Source organism: Telopea speciosissima, chromosome 5, assembly GCF_018873765.1.
Source record: "Telopea speciosissima isolate NSW1024214 ecotype Mountain lineage chromosome 5, Tspe_v1, whole genome shotgun sequence".
Lineage (NCBI taxonomy): Eukaryota > Viridiplantae > Streptophyta > Magnoliopsida > Proteales > Proteaceae > Telopea > Telopea speciosissima.
The window spans coordinates 11652660-11673488 of NC_057920.1; the positions used below are offsets into that span (position 1 = coordinate 11652660).

At 37.9% G+C, this 20829-nt stretch overlaps 3 protein-coding genes across 3 annotated transcripts; all 3 read left to right on the forward strand.

The window, feature by feature from the left end:
- The first annotated feature begins 4152 nt into the window (after positions 1–4152).
- LOC122662779 (nucleobase-ascorbate transporter 3-like) lies at positions 4153–11877 on the forward strand. Its single transcript, XM_043858495.1, has 14 exons — positions 4153–4344; positions 5609–5706; positions 5814–5990; positions 6541–6641; positions 6767–6842; positions 6935–6994; positions 7095–7279; positions 7396–7492; positions 7612–7698; positions 9855–9913; positions 10828–10919; positions 11001–11078; positions 11228–11388; positions 11620–11877. The coding sequence occupies exons 1-14, from the start codon at positions 4209–4211 to the stop codon at positions 11875–11877; spliced, it is 1665 nt and encodes a 554-aa protein (XP_043714430.1). The 5' UTR covers positions 4153–4208.
- Positions 11878–13704: 1827 nt separating this feature from the next.
- LOC122662780 (reticulon-like protein B13) lies at positions 13705–14705 on the forward strand. The gene is made up of 4 exons (XM_043858496.1): positions 13705–13808; positions 13857–14075; positions 14168–14379; positions 14482–14705. Exons 1-4 carry the CDS (start codon positions 13705–13707, stop codon positions 14703–14705), a joined length of 759 nt encoding a protein of 252 aa, XP_043714431.1.
- Positions 14706–17237: 2532 nt separating this feature from the next.
- Positions 17238–18344, forward strand: LOC122662781 (reticulon-like protein B13). Its single transcript, XM_043858497.1, has 4 exons — positions 17238–17334; positions 17488–17636; positions 17771–17924; positions 18103–18344. Exons 1-4 carry the CDS (start codon positions 17238–17240, stop codon positions 18342–18344), a joined length of 642 nt encoding a protein of 213 aa, XP_043714432.1.
- The last annotated feature ends 2485 nt before the right edge of the window (positions 18345–20829 follow it).

The window sequence follows — 20829 nt, forward strand, 5'->3', positions numbered from 1 at the left end:
TATGTTATTGTTTAGTGCATGTTTGATTATTCTTGTGTATCTCCATTAAATTACACACAAGTGGGACAATGGTTGTTTTTTTTTGTTTTTTCAACAAATGGTAAATCGTAAATAAAAAAATGAGGAAAACATTACAACACTAATAACCAATTTGAACAGAAGCAATTGGATGATCTGAAAAGAAAATATGGAAGATTTGCTATACTGGAAGGATTTGTAAACAAACATAACGAGTGATATGGTGAAACCAGATAAGATGAATGATGTTGAATGGAAGACCTTAGATCGGAAAGCCGTTGAATTTAAAAGACAATATTTGGATGATACTAGTTTCCATCACTTTTTCATAGAGAAGATGATGCATTCACTGTGGAAGAAGTTAGAAGGATTGTACGAAAGGAAGATTGTCAACAACAAAGCTTTCTTGATCTAAAAGCTTGTGAACCTAAAGTACAAAGAAGGAAGCTCAATTGCGAAACATTTGAACGAGGCACAAACTATTGTGAATCAGTTCTCTCGTCCATGAAGATGTGATTGACGATGAGTTACAAACCCTATTACTTCTTAGTTTGTAACTCGACAATTGGGAGATACTAGTGGCGTCTCTTAACAATTTTGCACTAGATGAGATGCACTTGGTGAATCAAGTAACATGAAATCTATTGGATGAAGAAACAAGAAGGAAATCGTTGGGTTCACCTCAGCAAGAAGCAGTTGTTACAGAATACTGTGTTAGAAATAAAAATAAATCAATGAAGGAAATTGCACGCCACTACTGCAAAAAGGAATGTCATATGAAAAAAGAGTGCATGAAGCTCAAAAGAGATTCAAAGAAAGAGAGGATGAGGAGAAGACAGATGAAAAAGACACCAATGTCGTCTATTCAAACGGTAATATTTTTTAAATCACGTCACACCTCCTCACCAGGGTGTTGATACTGATGACCTCCTTGATCTTACTTAGATCTTCCATTCCATGATACATAATGATGGGGGAGATGTACAACAAGGCAATGGAGATGTAGGTATGATGACGTTGATTATGCTTCTACGGCTGGTATAGTTGATCTAAATAGGGGGGAGCAACCATCTCAAAAGTAACCTATTGAACCTCAGTTAATGAGACGATCTACTAAAGATCGAAAGTTGTCTAGCAAAGTTCCATCACATCAGTATATACAGGTAAACCGAAATACTTTGAAGAAGCAAAAATCAATGAATTTTAATTTTACCAAAATTAAGTTGTTAGGGACTTGGGTGGAATTTTAATCCTACCATACCACCATGAAAAAAACAAAAATCCTCTGCAGTGCCTTAATCTTGTGGTGCCTTGCAGTTCGGGCCTGAATGCTTGACACGTGGAAGATGCGACATCCAATGATGCCAAGCTCAAGAAGAAAAAAATGGGTCAATCGGGCTCGCACTGTTGGATGAAGCATCTTCCACGTGTCAAGCTCTCAGACTCAAACTGCAAGGCACCGCAAGATGAAAAAATTGCCGAGAATTTTAATCCCACTACCATTGTCTTTGCTTTGATACTACTTGTTAGGGACTTGGATAGAACTTTATCCTTAAATTTTAAAACATAGTTGTTTAAGAGAGGTTGCTTAAATTCTTATAAAGATTAGGGAAGCAGTTTTCTGTACAGGAGTGCTGGCGTAGGCCAGCACTCCCATGAGTCTATCTCTCTCCTCCTTAAAATAAGGTGGCAAAGGTGTCTTTTCACATGGGGAGGAAAGAGATAGACTCATGGGAGTGCTGGCGTAGGCCACACTCCTGGAGAGAGATCTTTTTCCCTAAAGATTATTACTTCATCCCAATTTTTAAAACCATTATTAGTAGAACTACGTGGAAGTTTCTTGAAGATAGATTAATAGAACTTCAGGCTAATTGATGTGGACGTTGGAATCGTAGGAAATCTTGATGTGCGTTCTACGATTCTTCTACCAAACTTAAACAGTAAAGAGATTACAACAACCGCTTTCATTTTCTTTTGGTCGGTTGGTTCTATTGGGGTCTATATGGAAGAGATGTGACGTGACAGAATGAAAGAAAAATAAAATATTAATCCTTATAATTTATCTGCTAAACAATCTTTATCAGGTAATTTGGTATTAGATGTAGAATATGATCACGTATTAATGACAGATCTTCAAAATATGAACAAACTGATAGATGACCTCACTTCCACCCTCTTTCATTGACATGTTTTACTATCTTATAGCTATGTTTGTTTAGTTGCAAAATTTTTGGAAAAAAGATTTTTACGATGCTGGAGTGGGAATTCTATCTGATGCTCTCTTACGTAATGAGCTGTGGGGTTCACATTGTCACACATTGAACGAATTAATTTCCTATCATCTCATCAGGGAAAATCTTTACCTAGACCTTTTATTTGAAATATTTTACATGGAAAATGATTTAAATGTTATTGTAAAGATTTTTATAATGTTTGTTTGTCATTGATTTTTTTACATTGTAAAATCATTTAAAATAATTACATAAAATACTATGGCCAAATGTTTTGTGCACCATGCAAGGTCAGGCACAAAACGTTGGATAGGGACAATAAGGGGTCGAAATGATCAAAACCTCCTTCCTTTTATTTGACGAATGGTTCGATCTAGGGTTGCAATAGAGTCGGCCTTTATGGAACCCTAGCCTAAACCTAAGTCCCCTTAGTTGGACCCAGGCCCCTGCCCTCAGGGTTGGGCCGGGCTGACCCTGATTGACTCTGATCATGGGGATGGGGAAAGAAATGCATGGGTTGGAATGGACCAGGGAGAACATTATAGATTTTACATAAAATAACACTATAATAAAATGTATTATATCATTTATTATCTTCATATATAATATATTATACAAAAAATGTGGGTGGCATTCAAAGTTTATAATGTATATATTATATCAATGTATATTTTATAGTATAACTTAAATCCGGGTCAAGCCGGGCCAAGCTTAGCCTGAGGCCTCAACCCTAACCCGACTCGATCCTGACTCAGGGTCAGAAATTTCCAACCTTGACCCGCCCTCAGGGCCAAATATCTCAGCCCAGGCCCTATTCGGGCTCAGGGCGGATTCAAGCCGACAGACACACACTGGGCACAAGTCGCACAACCGCACAACGCAAGCGTCCCTTCTTTAACCTGAGTTTCAATTTACATGTAGAATTTGGTGGAATAAAATCTAAAAGCATATGTAATATTTTTTTCTATGAAAATATAAATGCTAGGCACACTGACGTTGTGCCCAGCTCGAGTCTATCTCTTTTATTGGCCGTAGTTGCTAGCTCTAGAAAAGGGACCTTTATCCGTTGCTGTAACTGGAGCGCTGCTGTGCGCATTGTGCGGCACTGCAATGGCCATGTGTGCACTTACGCACAACAGTGCTGCAGCAGCCATGTGTGCACAGTGGGGCCCGCTGTGCATACATGGCCACTGCTACGCCGCACGATACGCACAGCAACGCTCCAGTTAGGCCCCACTGTGCACACATGGCCATTGTTGTGCCGCACGATGCGCACAGCAGCACTCCAGTTACAACAGCAGATAAAAATTCCAAGAAAAGCCAGCAAAATGTTCACAAATTTTTTAAAAAATTACTTAAAAAAATCTCATTATGTTTTTTAAATTAAAATAAAATTTTATTTCCCAACTATATGTCAAACAAATGGAGCCGTAAGAGATAAGTAATGGTACCTCTTAGGTGCCGACATGTAGAAAATGGTGGCATGACCGTAATTTTATATGGACGGAGTGGGATAATTTTTGGATTTCAAAATTCTTCTAAGGTATGCAACTTCCTGAAACTTAGAGGCTGAGAGTGAAGGACTAACCCGGCTTTGAAGTAGCCCATGCTTTGGCTCCTCGTTACAGACAAAACCATAAAATGCAAAATCTCTCTCTCTCTCTCTCTCTCTCTCTCTCTCTATGACTAATTTGTTTCTAATAATAAAAGAAAACCCAATAACCCAATAATAAATATCTGCATGTCTTGATCAGGTGAGAAGACTCCACTAAATCTCTGTGTCTGACTAATTTTTTCTACAATGATGATGAAAGGAAAACCCAATAATAAATATCTGCATGTCTTGATCAAGTGAGACTCTATCTCTTCTCCACTAAAGGAATAGAAGTAGCTAGGAGAAGGGTGAAAGAAGAAAAGAACCACTCGTTCTCAATCGAAGCAGAGGAACTCTGTAAAATAATGGTAGAGACGAACGCTCCTCCTCGTCCAAAGCCGGTGGCACCACCTCCACTTGCAGTACCAGGAGGTTCTGTCTATAATCCAACAGAGCAGCTTCGCCAACTCAACTACTGTATCCATTCCAATCCTTCATGGCGTGAGTTTCTTTCTTTTTCTGGCTTAGTTTTTCTTCCCCTACCCCCCACATATATATAGATATATATATATATATATTTATTTTCGATTTGGGTTTTCTGGATTCATCACGGCTTCGTCAAAGTGCTGTTATACCTTGGGATTTCATATGGAATTTTCTGAGTAGCAGGTATTTGATGGGTCTTTTTAGTTTTATGGTTTCCTATGAGACTACAACTGGAACTTCTGCAACCTTGGTTTTAAGCTCTTTTGGTTTAGAAGTCTGTTACATCTTGGAAGTATTTCCTTAGGATTTGGTCTTCTACTATGTGGTTTAATTTTGGATCCCAATTCTGTGTGTGTGTGTGTTGGTTGGGGGTTGGGGGTTGGGGGTAAGGGGTTGGGGGGGGGGTGTGGAGGGTATGTGTTTCTCTGCTTAACAGGATCAATCTCTACATTTTCTCTCTGTTTTTTTTTCAGTTTCTCTGCTTAACAGGATCAATCTCTACCTTTTCTCTGTTTTTTTCCATTGCCACTACTCCACCCCCCCCCCCCTCTCCCAACTGAAGCAGCTTTCATAGAACAACTACAGCTCAGCTTTATCCCAATTAAATGAGGTTGGCGACATGGTTCCTTGCCCTCCAATCAGCTTTAGTCGAGGTCATACTTGATACAAGGCCTAAGTTATGCATGACTTTCCTCACTTTTCCTAAGGTCATTTTAGGTCCGCCTCTGTTTTTTTTAAGTTCATTCAATCAAATCACTTCTGTACTGGAGCATCCAAAGGCCTCCATTGAACATGGTCATGCCACCTCAAACAACTTTTTCATAGCTTATCATGTATCGGATCTACTCTCAAATCAACTCTAATATGGTCATTCCTTAATTTATCTTTCATAGTTTTGCCATTCATCCATCTCAACATTCTCATTTCCGCCACACTAAGTTTATCTATATGATGCTTCTTAACTGCTCAACATTTCACACCATACATCTTAGCCGGCCGTATGATTGTCCATTTGTCTTATAAAATTTTTCTTTAAGTTTTGAAGGAATACATCGGTCACACAACACTCCGGATGGACCTCTCCACTTCGTCCATCCTATTTTAATTATCTATGAAACATCATCCTCTATATCACCTTCTTTATTTTTGATTGAGCCAGATACCTAAATAATCACTTTGGTATTTTCCATATTGTGTTTAATTGTTGTCCAGGACAAGGGATTGAATACAAAACTTTTGATCCTGTAACTTATTGTCATGGTGCATTAAACTTTTGCAGTGGTAACAGTTGCACTGGCTTTCCAACATTATATTGTGATGCTAGGAACTACTGTCATGATTGCCTCCCTTATAGTTCCCCAAATGGGTGGGGACAATGTGAGTTATTCTTCATCTTACATCTCATTGAAACACAAACAGTTGGATAATTCTATAGATTTCTGTTCCAGACATTTGAAAGTTCATTTTTGGTGGACATGAAACAGAAAGATAAAGCCCGTGTAATTCAGACATTGCTCTTTATGGCGGCAATCAATACACTGCTTCAAACACTTCTTGGGACGCGGCTTCCTACAGTGATGAGGCCATCCTATGCATATGTGTTATCAGTTATGTCAATTATCAATGATATGTCTGATAGCAATTTTGCGAATGAGCAGGAGGTATGCAGAACACTAGTAGGGAACTTGACGAAATTGAATGAATATGTTCTTAATAATTTCACCCAAAGTTGGACTTTATTAAAGTTCACCATTGCCACATGGGTCCACCAGAGTGGATCCATATGAGAGAGGACCTCACACCCATCTTACTATTCAAATTTCAGCCACAAACATGTAGGGGAAGTCTCTCAAAAGTTACTGCATGGTGATGCTAGACAGAACACTATGATAGGTGGTCTGACTTTTGACCACTTCCCTTGCTTGCTGTAACTTGGCCTGAGAGATGGGTATGGCTTCTTCCATCACATTAACGCTCTCAACATCTATCCATGTGTGCCACTTGGATAGTTTTAAAATTGCTGACGATTACATTGTTCTAACAATTGTTTGTGAGAAGGTAACGCTTGTTCAAAGTTCCTTTACTAATTTATGAATGATAAACAGCTCTAAATTCAGTGCTATGGTAGCTTTCTGATGCATTTGATACTGCATTTTCTTGTAAGAAATGCCAGAGACAGTTCAATATTCATTATTCTCAGGGTGTTTGCAGAGATTTGTCCATACTTTAAGAGCTATTCAAGGGTCTCTGATTGTCTCTTCTTTTTTCAATATCATTATCGGGTATAGTAAGGCATGGGGGAAGTTTACAAGGTAATAGCAGTATTCTTTTCAGCTTCTAGATTTTCTAACAAGGTCAAGGCTTGAAGACTTGGCAAAAAATATGGTGGGGGCTCTTATGATGCTTATTAACACGTGCTCTTTGATCTCCTCTGCAGGTTCTTCAGTCCTGTTGTTATTGTTCCAGTGGTCTGTGTTGTGGGTCTTGGTCTGTTTGGGAGGGGCTTTCCCCGGGTATTGGCATCTCATTGAACCGTTATGCATGAGTAGTGGATCATAATAGACCTCAAGAAAACCATCTTATAATGTTCTTGTGGTATTTTCAGGTTGCTGACTGCATTGAGATTGGTCTCCCCATGCTAATTATTCTGGTTATTGGCCAACAAGTAATGTATCTTAATTGAGCTGAGATTTGCCAATATTGTTCTTCTCTAGAAAGTTAAAAACAGAAGTCTCAAGTCTCAACCCTAATTGCTGTCCCTGCAGTATTTGAAGCATGTTCATGAATTCTCACATACCCTACTTGAGAAGTTTGGCTTGCTTTTCTGCATTGCAATTGTCTGGACTTTTGCTGCTATCCTTACTGTTGGTGGCGCTTACAATAATGCCCGTCAGCAGACTAAGATTAATTGCCGCACTGACCGTTCATACCTCATAGCATCAGCTCCTTGGTATAGTTCAAGTTACAATTTTGTCCATTTGTTTTTCCAAGTAATATTTTTTTGATTAAGACTAGTCAATGAATTGACTTCTCTTGACACCTTCGTTTGCATTGCTTTGATTCTAGGATTAGAATTCCATATCCTTTTCAGTGGGGTGCACCTATCTTCCGGGCCAGTCATGTCTTCAGCATGATGGGTGCAGTACTTGTTTCAACAGCTGAGGTTTGTGGTTACATTTTTCAAATATTTTTTTTGGGGAAAGGGGGGGGGGGGGGGATTAGTTATATACAGTATCTATTGTTTCCTGTCAACTTTATTCACCCAACAGTTCTTCAATGCAGTCAACTGGAACATATTTTGCAGCTGCACGTTTTGCAGGAGCTACACCACCTCCAGCACATGTGCTTACTCGAAGCATTGGTCTGCAGGTTTGTTTACATAGAAACTTGTCCACTAAATTGATTTTTCCTATTTGAATCTTTTCCCCTTCATTTGTCAAAAATGTTACTGCAAATTTCATGAAATTATGTAAAACACGAGGACTATTTCACAAATAAATTTTATGTTGATTCTTGAATCACATTGGTACACCTCTGATTTGTAATCCTTTTGGGGACCATTTCTCAATTTTCGGAAAATGGTGCTCCATCAAATCCTGGTTTCCTGTTTTCCTGGATTAATGTGGTGGAAATGGACTAGCTTTATCTTACTTTATTTTGACCTTAAGCTTGTTCAATGGGGGGAAAGATGTTTTGTTGTTCTCTTGGAGAAGGCTTGAAAGCTTGTGTTTTTTAGAGAAAAGTTGCAAGTATCCAAGGAAAAGTGTGTACGTGTATGTGGAGAAAGTTTGTGCATGTACATGCGCAAGCTCATGTTTGAATGCTCTCCTGGGATTTTGTCACTTGGGTATTTGTAAACTCCAAGCCTTGAGATTATTGGAAATTTCCTTCTTCCTAATTTATCCGTTTCTTTGATTAGTGAAGCTTTCTCCTATTAAGGGATTTGTTTGGGCCTTACATCTTCCATTAGAACATCCAAGGAAGGGATTCATTGGTAGTCTCTATTCTCTCTAGGTTGATCGGATCTTCATTGGATTGCAATTCTTGGGATCTATAGAGTATCGACAATGAGTTATGTTATCCTTGGTTTGAGCATTGCTGAGTTTGGTGACTGAGCTTACACTTTGATGTCCCCAATTCAAAGTGAAAGGTCCACTTGGTGTGTTTTAACTTTTAACCTTTTAGGGGTAATATTTAAGGTTTTTTTGGTTGTAGAGTCTTATTTGCAATTTGTACAATTTTTTTTGGGTGCATGTCTGTTTTCTTATAAAAGAGTCTTGGTCTTGTATATCATTTTTTAAGAAAATAATGAAGAGGTAGAAGGAATTAAGTTATATGTTTATGACTAAAGGAGAGAGGTGTCAGGTGTGCTTATTGTATGATAATATGCATATGCTGTCATGTCCATAGATGCTGTTTTGCAATACTAGTAATATGTAATATTTAAAACATTAAATTTTGAACATTGTAGTTCAAAATATTCATGATTGGTAACTGGAAAAGATAAGCTTAACCTTATTGTAAAAGTTCTGACGAGTCTCCAGCACTTAAGAGGTGATTCCTTAAAATTTAGTGTGCTTTTTCTGCTTGTTCTTTAAGGAAGAGTTGGTGTTGTAGAAACAATTCTAAAAGATAAATATAATTCTTTTGAGTATCAATATAAAGTGAACAGTAATGGCACCTGCGTGAGGATGATATATATAAATTGAGAAATGTCATAGTTATTTGTTTTCTTTTATTATGGCAAGCCATCACGAAGATCTCGATTTAAGCTCATCATTATGGGTGTTGGAGATCGAATGTACCCGGAATGTATTGGCTGAAGCATATATCATATATTTTATCTCTGCGCTTATTCTGATGATATGAGATATTACTTATTGGTTGCCTGTAAAAAAAAAAAATACTTAAATGTTGGAAGTTGGCAGCTTTCTAGACCAAGTCCAAGACTCACATATGGCAACGAGACACATGCTTACCCATAAAAGGGTGAAGATTGTTTTATGCATGGTGTTATTTTTGTGAGATGAAGCCTTATTTTTCATTTGAAGTAGATTTCTATGACTCAATGTTCCTCCTGGTATAGAACTAAACTAAAATGTGGATGGTAATTGCAGTTTGGACTCTAACAAGCATCATTTCCAGAGCAATCACCGGGTTTTCTTTTTTCTTTTATTATTTTTTAGGTCTTCTCTGTTTTTTTTTTTTTTTGGGGGGGGGGTGTTAAAGCAGTGTATTAGAGGGAGCTCTTTAAAACTTGCTGCACTTAAAAAAACTAAAATGAAGTATATAGATGAGCCTTCTAGCATTTCTTAAACATACAAAAGTAAAAGGAAAAACGTGCATGCGTTATTCTGCAAAGGAACAACTTTCACAAAAGTAATAACTGTAAATTGGACTATAACAGGTGTTCACTCTTTTTTGGGGGTTGGTCCTGTGGTATATTGTTATTTGTCATTTGCTTAGAAGACTTAACACACACTCACTGAACTTCCCTTACTAAATCTGTATTTCTGTCACTGCAGGGTATTGGTACGCTGCTTGATGGGATGTTTGGTTCTATTGTTGGCACTACTGCGTCTGTGTAAGGCACCGATGAGCATATGTTCACTATTACTTCCTTTGTGTGAATAAACCTACCTATTCTCTCTCACACGTAGTTATTGGAACTCCTACCATTCTCCTGCTGATGCAATATGGACAAGTGATCTGCTGCACTCCCATATTTTTTTATTCGAAGGAACAGAAAAGCATGTGTATAGGGGTCTGGGGACAGTGAGACGATTTACTTTATCAGTGCTGCATCTAGTTCCTATCTTTTTTGTCTTTTAACCCCATCTATGGACAAGACTGCTAACTTTACATTTTAGAGAGAGAGAGAGTGAGAAAGGGGTACAAGAAGCTTGTGAGGGAGCCTACCATAGTTCCATTCCTTGTGTGAAGGACATTTTCCAAATTGCATATACCTTACCAGGGGGCTGTCACTTTGAGCAATAATAAAAAGCTCTGGTTGCCAGCATGAAGTTGTAGTTTGAATCTGAATGCACCCTCTTTGTGCAAATATGCCAAAGCTTAGGACCTCATCCAACCCACCTTCCTGGGATGCTGCAAAAGTAGATCTTGCTCCAGGTTATGGCCCTTAATATCATAGACCTCGATCGATAGATTCTTCTGTAGTTGAATGTTAACTAGTTGAATTATATAGTTAGTGTATGAATATTGTTTAGGAAGTCTGGTACAAAATGAGTTCAATTAGTAGTGAATAAAATATTGTTTAGGAAGTCTGTGATACAGAACAAGTTCACTTAATTTCCAAGCTGTTAAAACAACATCGGTAGGTATTTTTCTTTTTCGTTTTTTAAGCAGTAGACTTGCTATTGAAAAAGAATAAAATGCCACTACCATGTATGTTTGATAACGTTTCTGTCTTCCAAGCATCAGTCTTGAATTCTCTCTGGGCTTCTGACTCTGTACTAATAAGACCAATTTCTGTTGCAGTGAAAATGTTGGCCTTCTTGGATTGACACATGTAGGCAGCCGAAGAGTAATCCAGATATCATCTATATTCATGATCTTCTTTTCGATATTTGGTTAGTTCCCCGACTCCAAAAAAAATTAAAATGTATACTCTACTTCAGCTTATCGATGTTTGTTCTTTCATTTTTCCTCAGGAAAGTTTGGGGCCTTCTTTGCATCAATTCCGTCGCCAATATTTGCTGCTACATACTGTGTTCTATTTGGACTTGTTGGTAAGTTTAAGAGTACAAAGGTTCTCTCATGATCAACCTCGTTTTCTTCTTGTTTCATTAATCAATGTAATAGACATAGCTGTCACCATTATATTTTCTCATCCATGTTAGTGTCATTCTAATGGAACATTCTGTTGTTACCCTTGTAGCTGCTGTTGGAATCTCATTTATTCAGTTCACCAACAATAACTCTATGAGGAATCTCTACGTCTTGGGTCTCTCTCTCTTCTTGGGAATATCCATTCCTCAATATTTTGACCAGTACACTGCTTCACATGGCCATGGACCAATCAAATCAGGTGGTGGATGGGTGAGTGATAGGGTTCTTGCTCATACTCATTGTTCAGTTACCCGAAGCTTCTGAAAATTTTTTCGCAAGAAGAGTTTCATCATGTTTCACAAAACTTGAACCAGTCCTTTTCTACTCAGAAAATACATTAAAATGGCATCACTCAGGAGTCAGGACTCCATTGTTATTAAGGTATCTGAGGAGTGATCTCTTTGGTTGATACAGTTTTTAATTTTTGTGTGTTTTTTGCAGTTCAATGACATATTTAATTCAATCTTCTCGTCACCCCCAACTGTGGCAATGATTGTTGGGACGCTGCTTGATAATACACTCGATCCTAGGCATTCAGCTGGAGACAGAGGATTAGCTTGGTGGGTACCCTTCCAGAACAAGAAGGGAGATTCCAGAAATGAAGAGTTTTACAGTCTTCCTCTTAGAATGCATGGGTATATCCCCACCAGATTCGTCTGGGTACCTACGCATCCTTGTACATCTTGTTTCGATTACTAATTGTGTTTGTACTATTAGACAATATATGAAGTTAAATTTTCAGCTACAGGAAAAATCAAATTTCTGAGTTTTTCTTTTTGTTTTCACTATGAAGTGAGGTATATAACCAGGTTGAGCTTCTGCTTGATAGGTCCAGCATTGATGATTTCCTCCACCTGATGATCATCCAGGTTGAGGTTTATCATATCAGTAATAGAACTTCAAAATCCTTGTTTTGATAAGAAAAATATTTAAGTAATTTTTCAAAAATTTTCATTGTGGATCAAGAAGAACAGATAATTTTTGAGTGTTCCTGATGTATGTGAAGGTTACACAGCATTGAATGTTGAAGATAACATCATAGGGTTAGTAGAATTCACTGTACATAATATCAAGCAACAACCCTCATAAGATTAAAAAACTCAAAAGTTTAAACAAACTACATCCGCTGATATGAATGATGGAATTAATCAAACAACTCCACCTCAAAGAAGATAACTCTGTTGTGTAATGAAGTCCCACAGTTTCTGATCCATTTATTGAACAATGGAACTGGCAAAGGAATTGGGATCTATTTGGAGCATTTTCTAATGGAATTTAATGTTACTAGCCTCCAATCCTTCATATCCCCTTTTCAAGCAGCTTTTATTCTTGGGAGACAAATTTCAGACAATATCATCCTTGCAGGCTTGCATATGAAATCTTTCACTCTTAATACCTATAGTAGTAGCTGCCGATCTGATAAATGATAAGAAATTGGACTGAAGGATCATCATGATGTGTTATTAGTTATTTATCTTTCTTTGTTAAACTGGCATGAAACCAATCTACACCGGAACCATACCCTTATTTTATAGGGAAGGACGTAGCCTAGTTACTACAAAAGAAAAAGGGTAAACAAGAATTTATTGACCTGAAATTGGATATGGCTAAGGCCTAGGACAGGTTTGAATGGGGCCTTATCTGAGCCATCTTTGAGTATCTGGGTTTCAATAAGGATTGGTGCGATTTAATTGGTCACCTCATTTTATCTGTAACATACTCGAAAACTCTTTTGACTTCATTGATCTATCAAGAAGGATCAGACAGGGTTGCCCTCTTAGTCCATATATTTTTTACAACAGATATGGAGCTTCTCTCTAGACTACTGTTTGCTTACAAAGAACTCAATATGTTCAAAGGAATCAAAGTTGCTCAACATGCACTAATGAGTCACGCTGCAATGATTGCCTTACCCTCATTTGGACAAGGCACCGGGCAGGGTAAGGCGGTTATTACGCCATGCCTCATTAGGGTGCTGTTCTGACCGCTACGGGCAGGCAGACCGTAGACAATCTGGATTGCTCCCTAAAAGGTTTGAAAGCCTCTTCGATTTGTTGAGGGGCCGTGCTAATTGGTATTGCCTATTTGGGCGATCAAAGCCACGCAACTTCAGCTTCTTCAAGCTACATAAGGCTATCTCGACTAAAGACCGAACACCGATCAATTGAAATAAAACAACACCATACTTGTCTATGCAAACCTGAATGATTATACGGTGGAACACGATGCAACCTATAAAATTGATGAGGCTCTAGATTAAGCCGATCCAAATGATTTTTGGTTCGAATAATTCGCAGTCTACATGTCAAGAAGACCCAACTCCGTCCCTTCAATGTCAAATTTGCGCCACGTAGCTTACAGAGCTTCCACGTCTTCTGTTCTTTGGAAACAGAAAGGGCCGGCTGTAGTGCAGCAGCGCCGCTAACTCTTCAAGAAAAAAAGAAACCATCTTAGATTTTAGATCATTCATTTCCCATTCTCTGCTTATACGGTTATACCATCGATCTCTCTCTTCCTCTCACAATCATGTCTTCAGTTGAAACTGAGATAAGCACATCTCCAAATCTCCCTGATGATACTATTACCAGTGCTGCTAGCCCATCTCGACATTCTCCTGGTAAGCTCTACTAGTATAATTACAGAGCAATTAATTTTACTTTCTCACCCTCTCCACCGAGTGATTCTTTGTGGCATTCTTGGTTGGTTTCAGATTTAATGAAAGATATATATCTATGGAAGAAAAAAAAACTAAGCTTAGCAGTCCTTGTTATTTCAACAGCTACATGGGTATTGCTGGAAATCTATGGATTCAACTTCATTCCAGTTGTTTGCTGGGTCGCCATTTTCATTGTCACTTCCATATTCTTGTGGGGAAACCTGGCCAGACTCTTCCACAAGTAATAAATCAAAGAATTAAGTGTTACAATTTATATCCTTTACCGTTCGTTTCTTCGTTTAATTTACTCTGTTTTTCATTTTTTGGTCTCAGAGAGATACCGGCCATATCTATATGGGAAGTTTCAGAGGAACTCACAATGTTTTCACGGAACGCCCTTCGGGTAGCGGCGGAAGAAGGGATACTTTGGATGTTTCGGGTGGGTGTAGAGGATAAATGGTTCATCTTTGTTGGAATAGTTGCAGGATTGTGGTTGCTCTCCATGGTTGCTGGTTTTTTGAGTTTCATTTCTTTCTCATATATAGGTAATAACTAAAAATGCTAACCTTTTAGATCTTTTTCTTTTCCCCAAATTTTAAATTGGACTAGGGTTTCCTAAATCTTGTGAAATGTTTTACGCATTGAAGGTGTATTGATTGGCATGAGTGTTCCGTTCATTCTTTTCACGTACGAGAGTAATATAAAAGGATTCAGAGATCGTATGGAGGCGCAGGGGAGAAGATGGTTCCATAGGACGACGGAGTCTGAGTACAAGGTTGCTGAAGATAAAGTGAAGAACAAGGTTGGTGAAGATAAAGGGAAAAACAAGGTTGCAGAAGATAAAGGGAAGAAAGGGAAGAAGGTCGAGTAGTGCAAGGCTTGGTTGATTTGTACTTATCACATTGTTTGGTTTGATTTTTGCACCTTATTTCATTAAAATAACCTTATTTCATTAAAATAAAAATTAAAAGAAATTAAAGAGTAGAAAATAGGAAATAGCTAAGGAAGTGCTTCGATTTTGAAATTGAAATTGATTTTACTCTCGTTCTTTAATTAGCACATTGTTAATTTGATGAATAATGTAGGAATTTCATTTTAAAAATAAAACACTACCATTCCTTTTTTAATGGTCTCACCACCACCACCATCCTGCCACCATTTTCCTACCACCATTGTTATCACCACCGCCAATACCACCACTATTGCTTGCCGTTGTCGTCGCTGCCACTATCACCACCCTGTTCGAAAGAAATATAAATAATTTATTCTAGATTGAATTATCAAATGAACTTTTTATTATTTATTCTAGATTGAATTATCAAATGAACTTTTTATTAATTTATTCTAGATGAACTTCTTATTCTTGAATTGTGTCAAATTGATGCAACTAAAATAATTTTAATTTCTTGACAAAAAAATTTATTGTTGATTGGTTTATAAAATCAATCCAATATTGAAATATAAATCATACCAAAATTGGCCTAAGGGTGTCAATTGATCCAGTTCTAGGTTATCAATCAGGTTTCTTAACGGTTTTGGCCCTAAGAAGTCTGGACCAAATTTGAACTAATAAGTTAATCGATTTCAAACCTGAGATCCTGGACCATTAACTAATGGGTGGACTAGTTCTGATTCCTAATTGGTTCTAAACAATCCAAATTAAAAACCAGGTTGGGCTTCTGCTTGATAGGTCCAGCTTTATTGATCCTCCACCTAATGGCCACCTTGGTGGAGGTTTTATCAAACCAGTAATAGATCCTCAAAATCCTTGTTTTGATTAAAAAAAAAACTGAGTAATTTTTGAATTTTTTATTTGTCGATCAAGAAGAACGGATACTTTTTTGAGTGTTCCTAATGTATGTAAAGTATTTTTTTTTTTAATTTTAGTAACAATGTATGTGAAGGTTGCACACCATTGAATGTTGAAGATACAATTCGTAGAATTGTAGAATTCATGTACATACTATCAAGCTACAACCCTCATCAGACTAAAAACTCAAAAGATAAACAAATTACATTTGCTGACATTAACAATGGAATTAATCAAACAACCCCAGTTCAAAGATGACAGCTTTGTTGTGTAATGGAGTCCCACAGCTTCTAATCCATGTATGGAACAATCAAACTGGCAGAGGAACTGCGATCTATTTGAAGCGTTTTTTAATGTAATTCAATGTTTGTTATGTATCTAATGGGGTTTCAATCTAGTGTATGGGGGGTAGATTGAGTCAGCTTAGTATGAGATAAGTTAAAAGACTTGATTTAACACGTTTCATCAATTTTGGAGATTTTGATATAATGGTAAATACCTAACATTTGGTATCACGGAAAGACTACATAGGAAAGGGTTACTTGGAGTAAAGTGAAAACCGTTAAGAAGGATTACCTGTTGTTGCTAGATAGAAACCTGAGGTAGAGTGGAGCCCATAAGGAAAAGATTACCTGCCTTCAAAGTGAGAGGGGAAGGGAAGTCAAATTAAAAATGATTTATTTTTTAATTTACATCTGATATGGTTTAATCGGTTTCGATTCCTTGATGGTTCTTGGCCCTTGGAAAAGACTGACAAAAGACAAATGTATGAAGCTCCGGCCATATGTAGCGAGCTGAGGTTAGAAGGTAAGCGGTAAGCCTCGCTCGTGAGATACACTCAAATTAGTCCAAAATTCTTAAGAATATAAATAATTAGAAGGGAGAATGTTCTTTGTGCCGTAGCGTAGGCTGCGCCCAGGCACATGGGCCTGCCACTTAGGGGGGTAGGGTGGTCATTGCGCCCACCCCCATGTGCCTAAGCTCAGCCTGCGCTGCGGCACAGAGAACATCGCCCCTAAAATTATATTCCTAAAATATACAAAAACTCAAAATTCAATCTTTATTTTTTTGCATAATTACGATATAACCCTTATACATTATAATATTAACTAAAATTAAATATGCATCTTAAATTGCTGTTGGATTCCAACCGGTTTCTTATTAATCTTTCGGTTCTCGAACCATTGGAAAACCGTCCAGTTCTATTAAATGGGATGGATCGGTTCTAGGTTTTAGCGGCTCAATTCGATTCATGATTTGCCAATGTAATCTGTGGGTTATGGTTATACTGGGGATGGGGAAGTTCATCAAACTCAACCCAGACCGGATTTTTTTGGCCCAATTGATTTTTGGTTCGGACGATTCTTTGATTGCAATCTACGTGTCAAAGAATGCAGTGGCTTCAACCTTAAAGTTGCGCCACGTAGCCTAAAGAGTTTCCACGTCTCCTGTTCTTTGCCGTGTCCGCGAAACAGAGAGAGCTCCAGCACCGCCAACTCTTCAAGAAGGAAGAAACCATCTTAAGATTAGATAATTCATTATTTCCCTTCTCTGCTTAAAGCATCGCTCTCTCTCTCTCTTGCTGTTACAATCATGGCTTCTGTTGAAACTGAGATAACCACATCTCCAGAGAACTCTGATCACGATACTGTTTCCAGTGCTTCTTCAAACCCATCTCGGCATTCTCCAAGTAAGTTTTGTTGGGTATATTCTATAATTCAAATATATGTTCAAGTCTATTTGAATAAAGAATCGGGCTGTGATAAGCTTCACTTGATAAATCAAACTTGATATGAATTAATTTGACCGAATGATTCTTGGGGGTGTTCTTGGTTGGTTTCAGATTTAATGAAAGATATATATCTATGGAAGAATAAGAAACGGAGTGCATCAATCGTTGCTATTGCAACAGCTATATGGGTAATGCTGAAAGTCTGTGGATTCAACTTCCTTACAGTTGTTTGTTGGGTCACAATGATCATTGTCACTTCCGTATTCCTTTGGGGAAAGCTGGCCAGACTCTTCCACATGTAATAAAATCAAAGAATTTAGTGTTCCAATTTCTATCCTTTTCTGTTCGTTTCTTCTTTTTAACTACTACTCTTTCTTGTCCTTTTTGGTCTCAGAGACATGCCGGAGATTTCTTTTTATGGGAAATTTCAGGGGAATTTGCAATGGTTTCACAGAACGCGTTCCTGATGGCGGCCGAAGGAGGGATAGTGTGGATGTTTAAGGTGGGTGTAGAGGATAAATGGTTCATCTTTGTTGGAATAATTGCAGGCTTGTGATTGCTCTCCATGGCTGCTGGATTTTTGAGTTTCTTTTCTTTCTCATATATATATATATATATAGAGGTAATAACTAAAAATGCTAACTTTTGAGATTTTTTTCTTTTCCCCAATTTTTTGAAACTGGATTAGGGTTTCCTAAATCTTGTGAAATGTTTTACGCATTGAAGGTGTATTGATTGTCATGAGTGTTCCGTTCCTTCTTTTCACGTACGAGGATAATATAAACGGATTCAGGGATCGTATGGAGTGCGAGGCACAGGGAAGAAGATGGTATAGAACTGTGGGTGATAGGTTCCGTAGAGAGACGAAGTCTGAGCACAAGATTACTGAAGATGAAGCGAAGAACAAGGTTGCTGAAGATGAAGCGACGAGCAAAGTTGCTGAAGATAAAGCGAAGAAGGTCGACTAGTTTTTTTTCTGTGAGGAGAAAGGCGGTCAAGGCTTGTTTGATCCTTTATAAGTCTTTATTTTATCAATGTTATTTAAACAGTTGGGAAAGAGAACGCCACCTGGTCGCCGCCCTGCCCCTGACACAAGGGCACGTGAAATGACCGTTGTATAACGTAGAACCCCGGAAATGAACATCACCTGGTCGTGGTCCCTATACGTGTCAGATGCAACCGGGTGGTGTTCTTTCTCCTTTTTTACAATTTTATGAATTCATCCTTCATTCCAAAGGCCGATGTGTCTATCATACTCTCATTTTCTTTGTCTTCTCTATTAGTGGGTGTCAATTGGTTCTGTTTCTTAACGGTTTCGACTCTAAAAACTCAGGATCAGATCCGGACCAATAAGCTAACTAGTTTCAAACCTGAGATCTAGCACCATTAACGAATGGATGCGCCAGTTATGGTTCCTAATAAGTTTCAAGGAGTTCATTTAAAAAATAAGTCCCTAATATATACTATATATATTCAATAATGTTATAATAAGACTAATTTGAATCACATGAGATATGCAACTCTCAATCAAAATTTTTCTCAAATCACAAAACTAGTCCATAGTACCTCTTGTTTTGTATTTAATTAAGTGGGGAACACATCCATCCTCATAAATTAAGATTATTTGAAGGAATGTTATCAAGTTAGCATTTCCAAATAGACTATTAAATTAACAGTCAAATCTTTAATAAAATAGTGTATGGGACAAGACGTACCAATCAAAATTGAAAGACTAAAAAATAAAGGGCTTGATCTTGGCTATTATAACCTTAAATCTTAAGAATTATATAATATATAGGGTTAGGCTGTGGATTTGTACCGGTTTTGGTTTCAACAGTTCCTAGTTGGTCTATCGGTTCTAGAATCGTTGGGAGACCAATAATTTAATCAGTAGATTTAGAACCGGATCAATAGGGTCAATTCCGGTTTCTAGCAGGACGATTTCGGTTCAGTCCAAAATTGACACCCTTATCTGGAACATGTTATTTTCTATAGAATGCTAGAAATCATTGTCTAATATTCAAGTGTAATCTAAACATCACAAGCATTTTGAATAACATTAGGGCAAGGGTTGGGCACTCTGCCAGCTCCTGGTAAGCTAGGGGTCTTACCAGTGGTTGTGCCCAAAGAGGAGGGCGAGATGAGGAGGGAAGGGGGTTCATTTCCATAGGGGTGTGGAGAGAGATATAAAAAGGCTAGGCACAACGTCGACGTGTCCAACCTTTACCCATAACATTATTAGATGGGTAGTCGATCTAGGTAGGGTTGCAAGTCTAACCCTGTCGATGTGAACGGGTTAGGGCCAGAAATTCCTGGCCCTGAGTCAGGGTCGGGCCGGGTCAGGGTTGAGACCTCGGGCTCAGCTTGACCCTGATTTTGGCCCTGATTTTGACCCCAATTTTGGCCCTGATAGTGTACTTTATTTGTTTATTGTGTTAGTATTCTAGTATGTGTTCTATGGTTCACTGAAGCATCATTTTCTGGGTTGTACTCCATGATGAAAATTCTTTATTTATCAAAAATATAAAAGTTATGATAAATATGATGAAGGAATATAATTATTTAAATGGGGCTTAACCATTCTCCTAAGGAAAAAGAAACATAATAAATTTTTTTTTTGGTAATAAGAAACATAATAAAATAACCGCATTAATGTGAATCCATCTCTTTATTGTGTTTCTATATAAACATTCAGCTATTTTAATTTGCCTATTGCAGTAGGGTTAGGTCCACGATCAGGGCCAATAGGTCAAGCCCAACCCAATCAGGGCAGGCTTGGCTGTGCTTGACCCGTCAGTGTCAGGGTCAAGGTTTTTAGGCCTTAAGTCAAGTCAAGGCGAGCTCGGGCCAGCTAAGGGGACTCAGGGTTAGGCTAGGGCTTTAAAAAGCCTGACCCAACCCGTAAAGCCCTAGCCTAATCCGACCTTATTGCAGCCCTACATCTAGGAATGTTTCAGTTTTTTTTTTTTTCTTTTTTATAGAAAATAACTTTAGAAAATAAAAAAGTTTTTAACATATCTCTTGATAGCTTCTTGAGAGCCTATTAACTCTTGCCTTCACTGCCCACTTACGGGCAATAGACACCCATCCTTAGTTTTCTTAACAAAACATACAGTACTAAAGCCTTTCTCAATGAATGTTGAATTATCTTCCCAATCAAATAGGATGACACTTACCGAGTATAAATAATGAATTGCTCTTATTGAGGTCAAGCAATACTATAATTTGTGATTGTAGTTATTCCACTGATCCTAGTGAAGCAAGATGAGCTTCAATTACAGCATTTGATAATAAAAAAATTTTGTAGCTGGAACTTTGGATTTTGGATATACAGGGAGCGCATAGGAGACAGAAGCAAGGGGAATTCTCAAAGGACTTCAAAAAAACAAGACAAAAACAAGACAATTAAGAGTCACAATCGTCACCATTTGGATTGATTGTCAAAGCCTAACT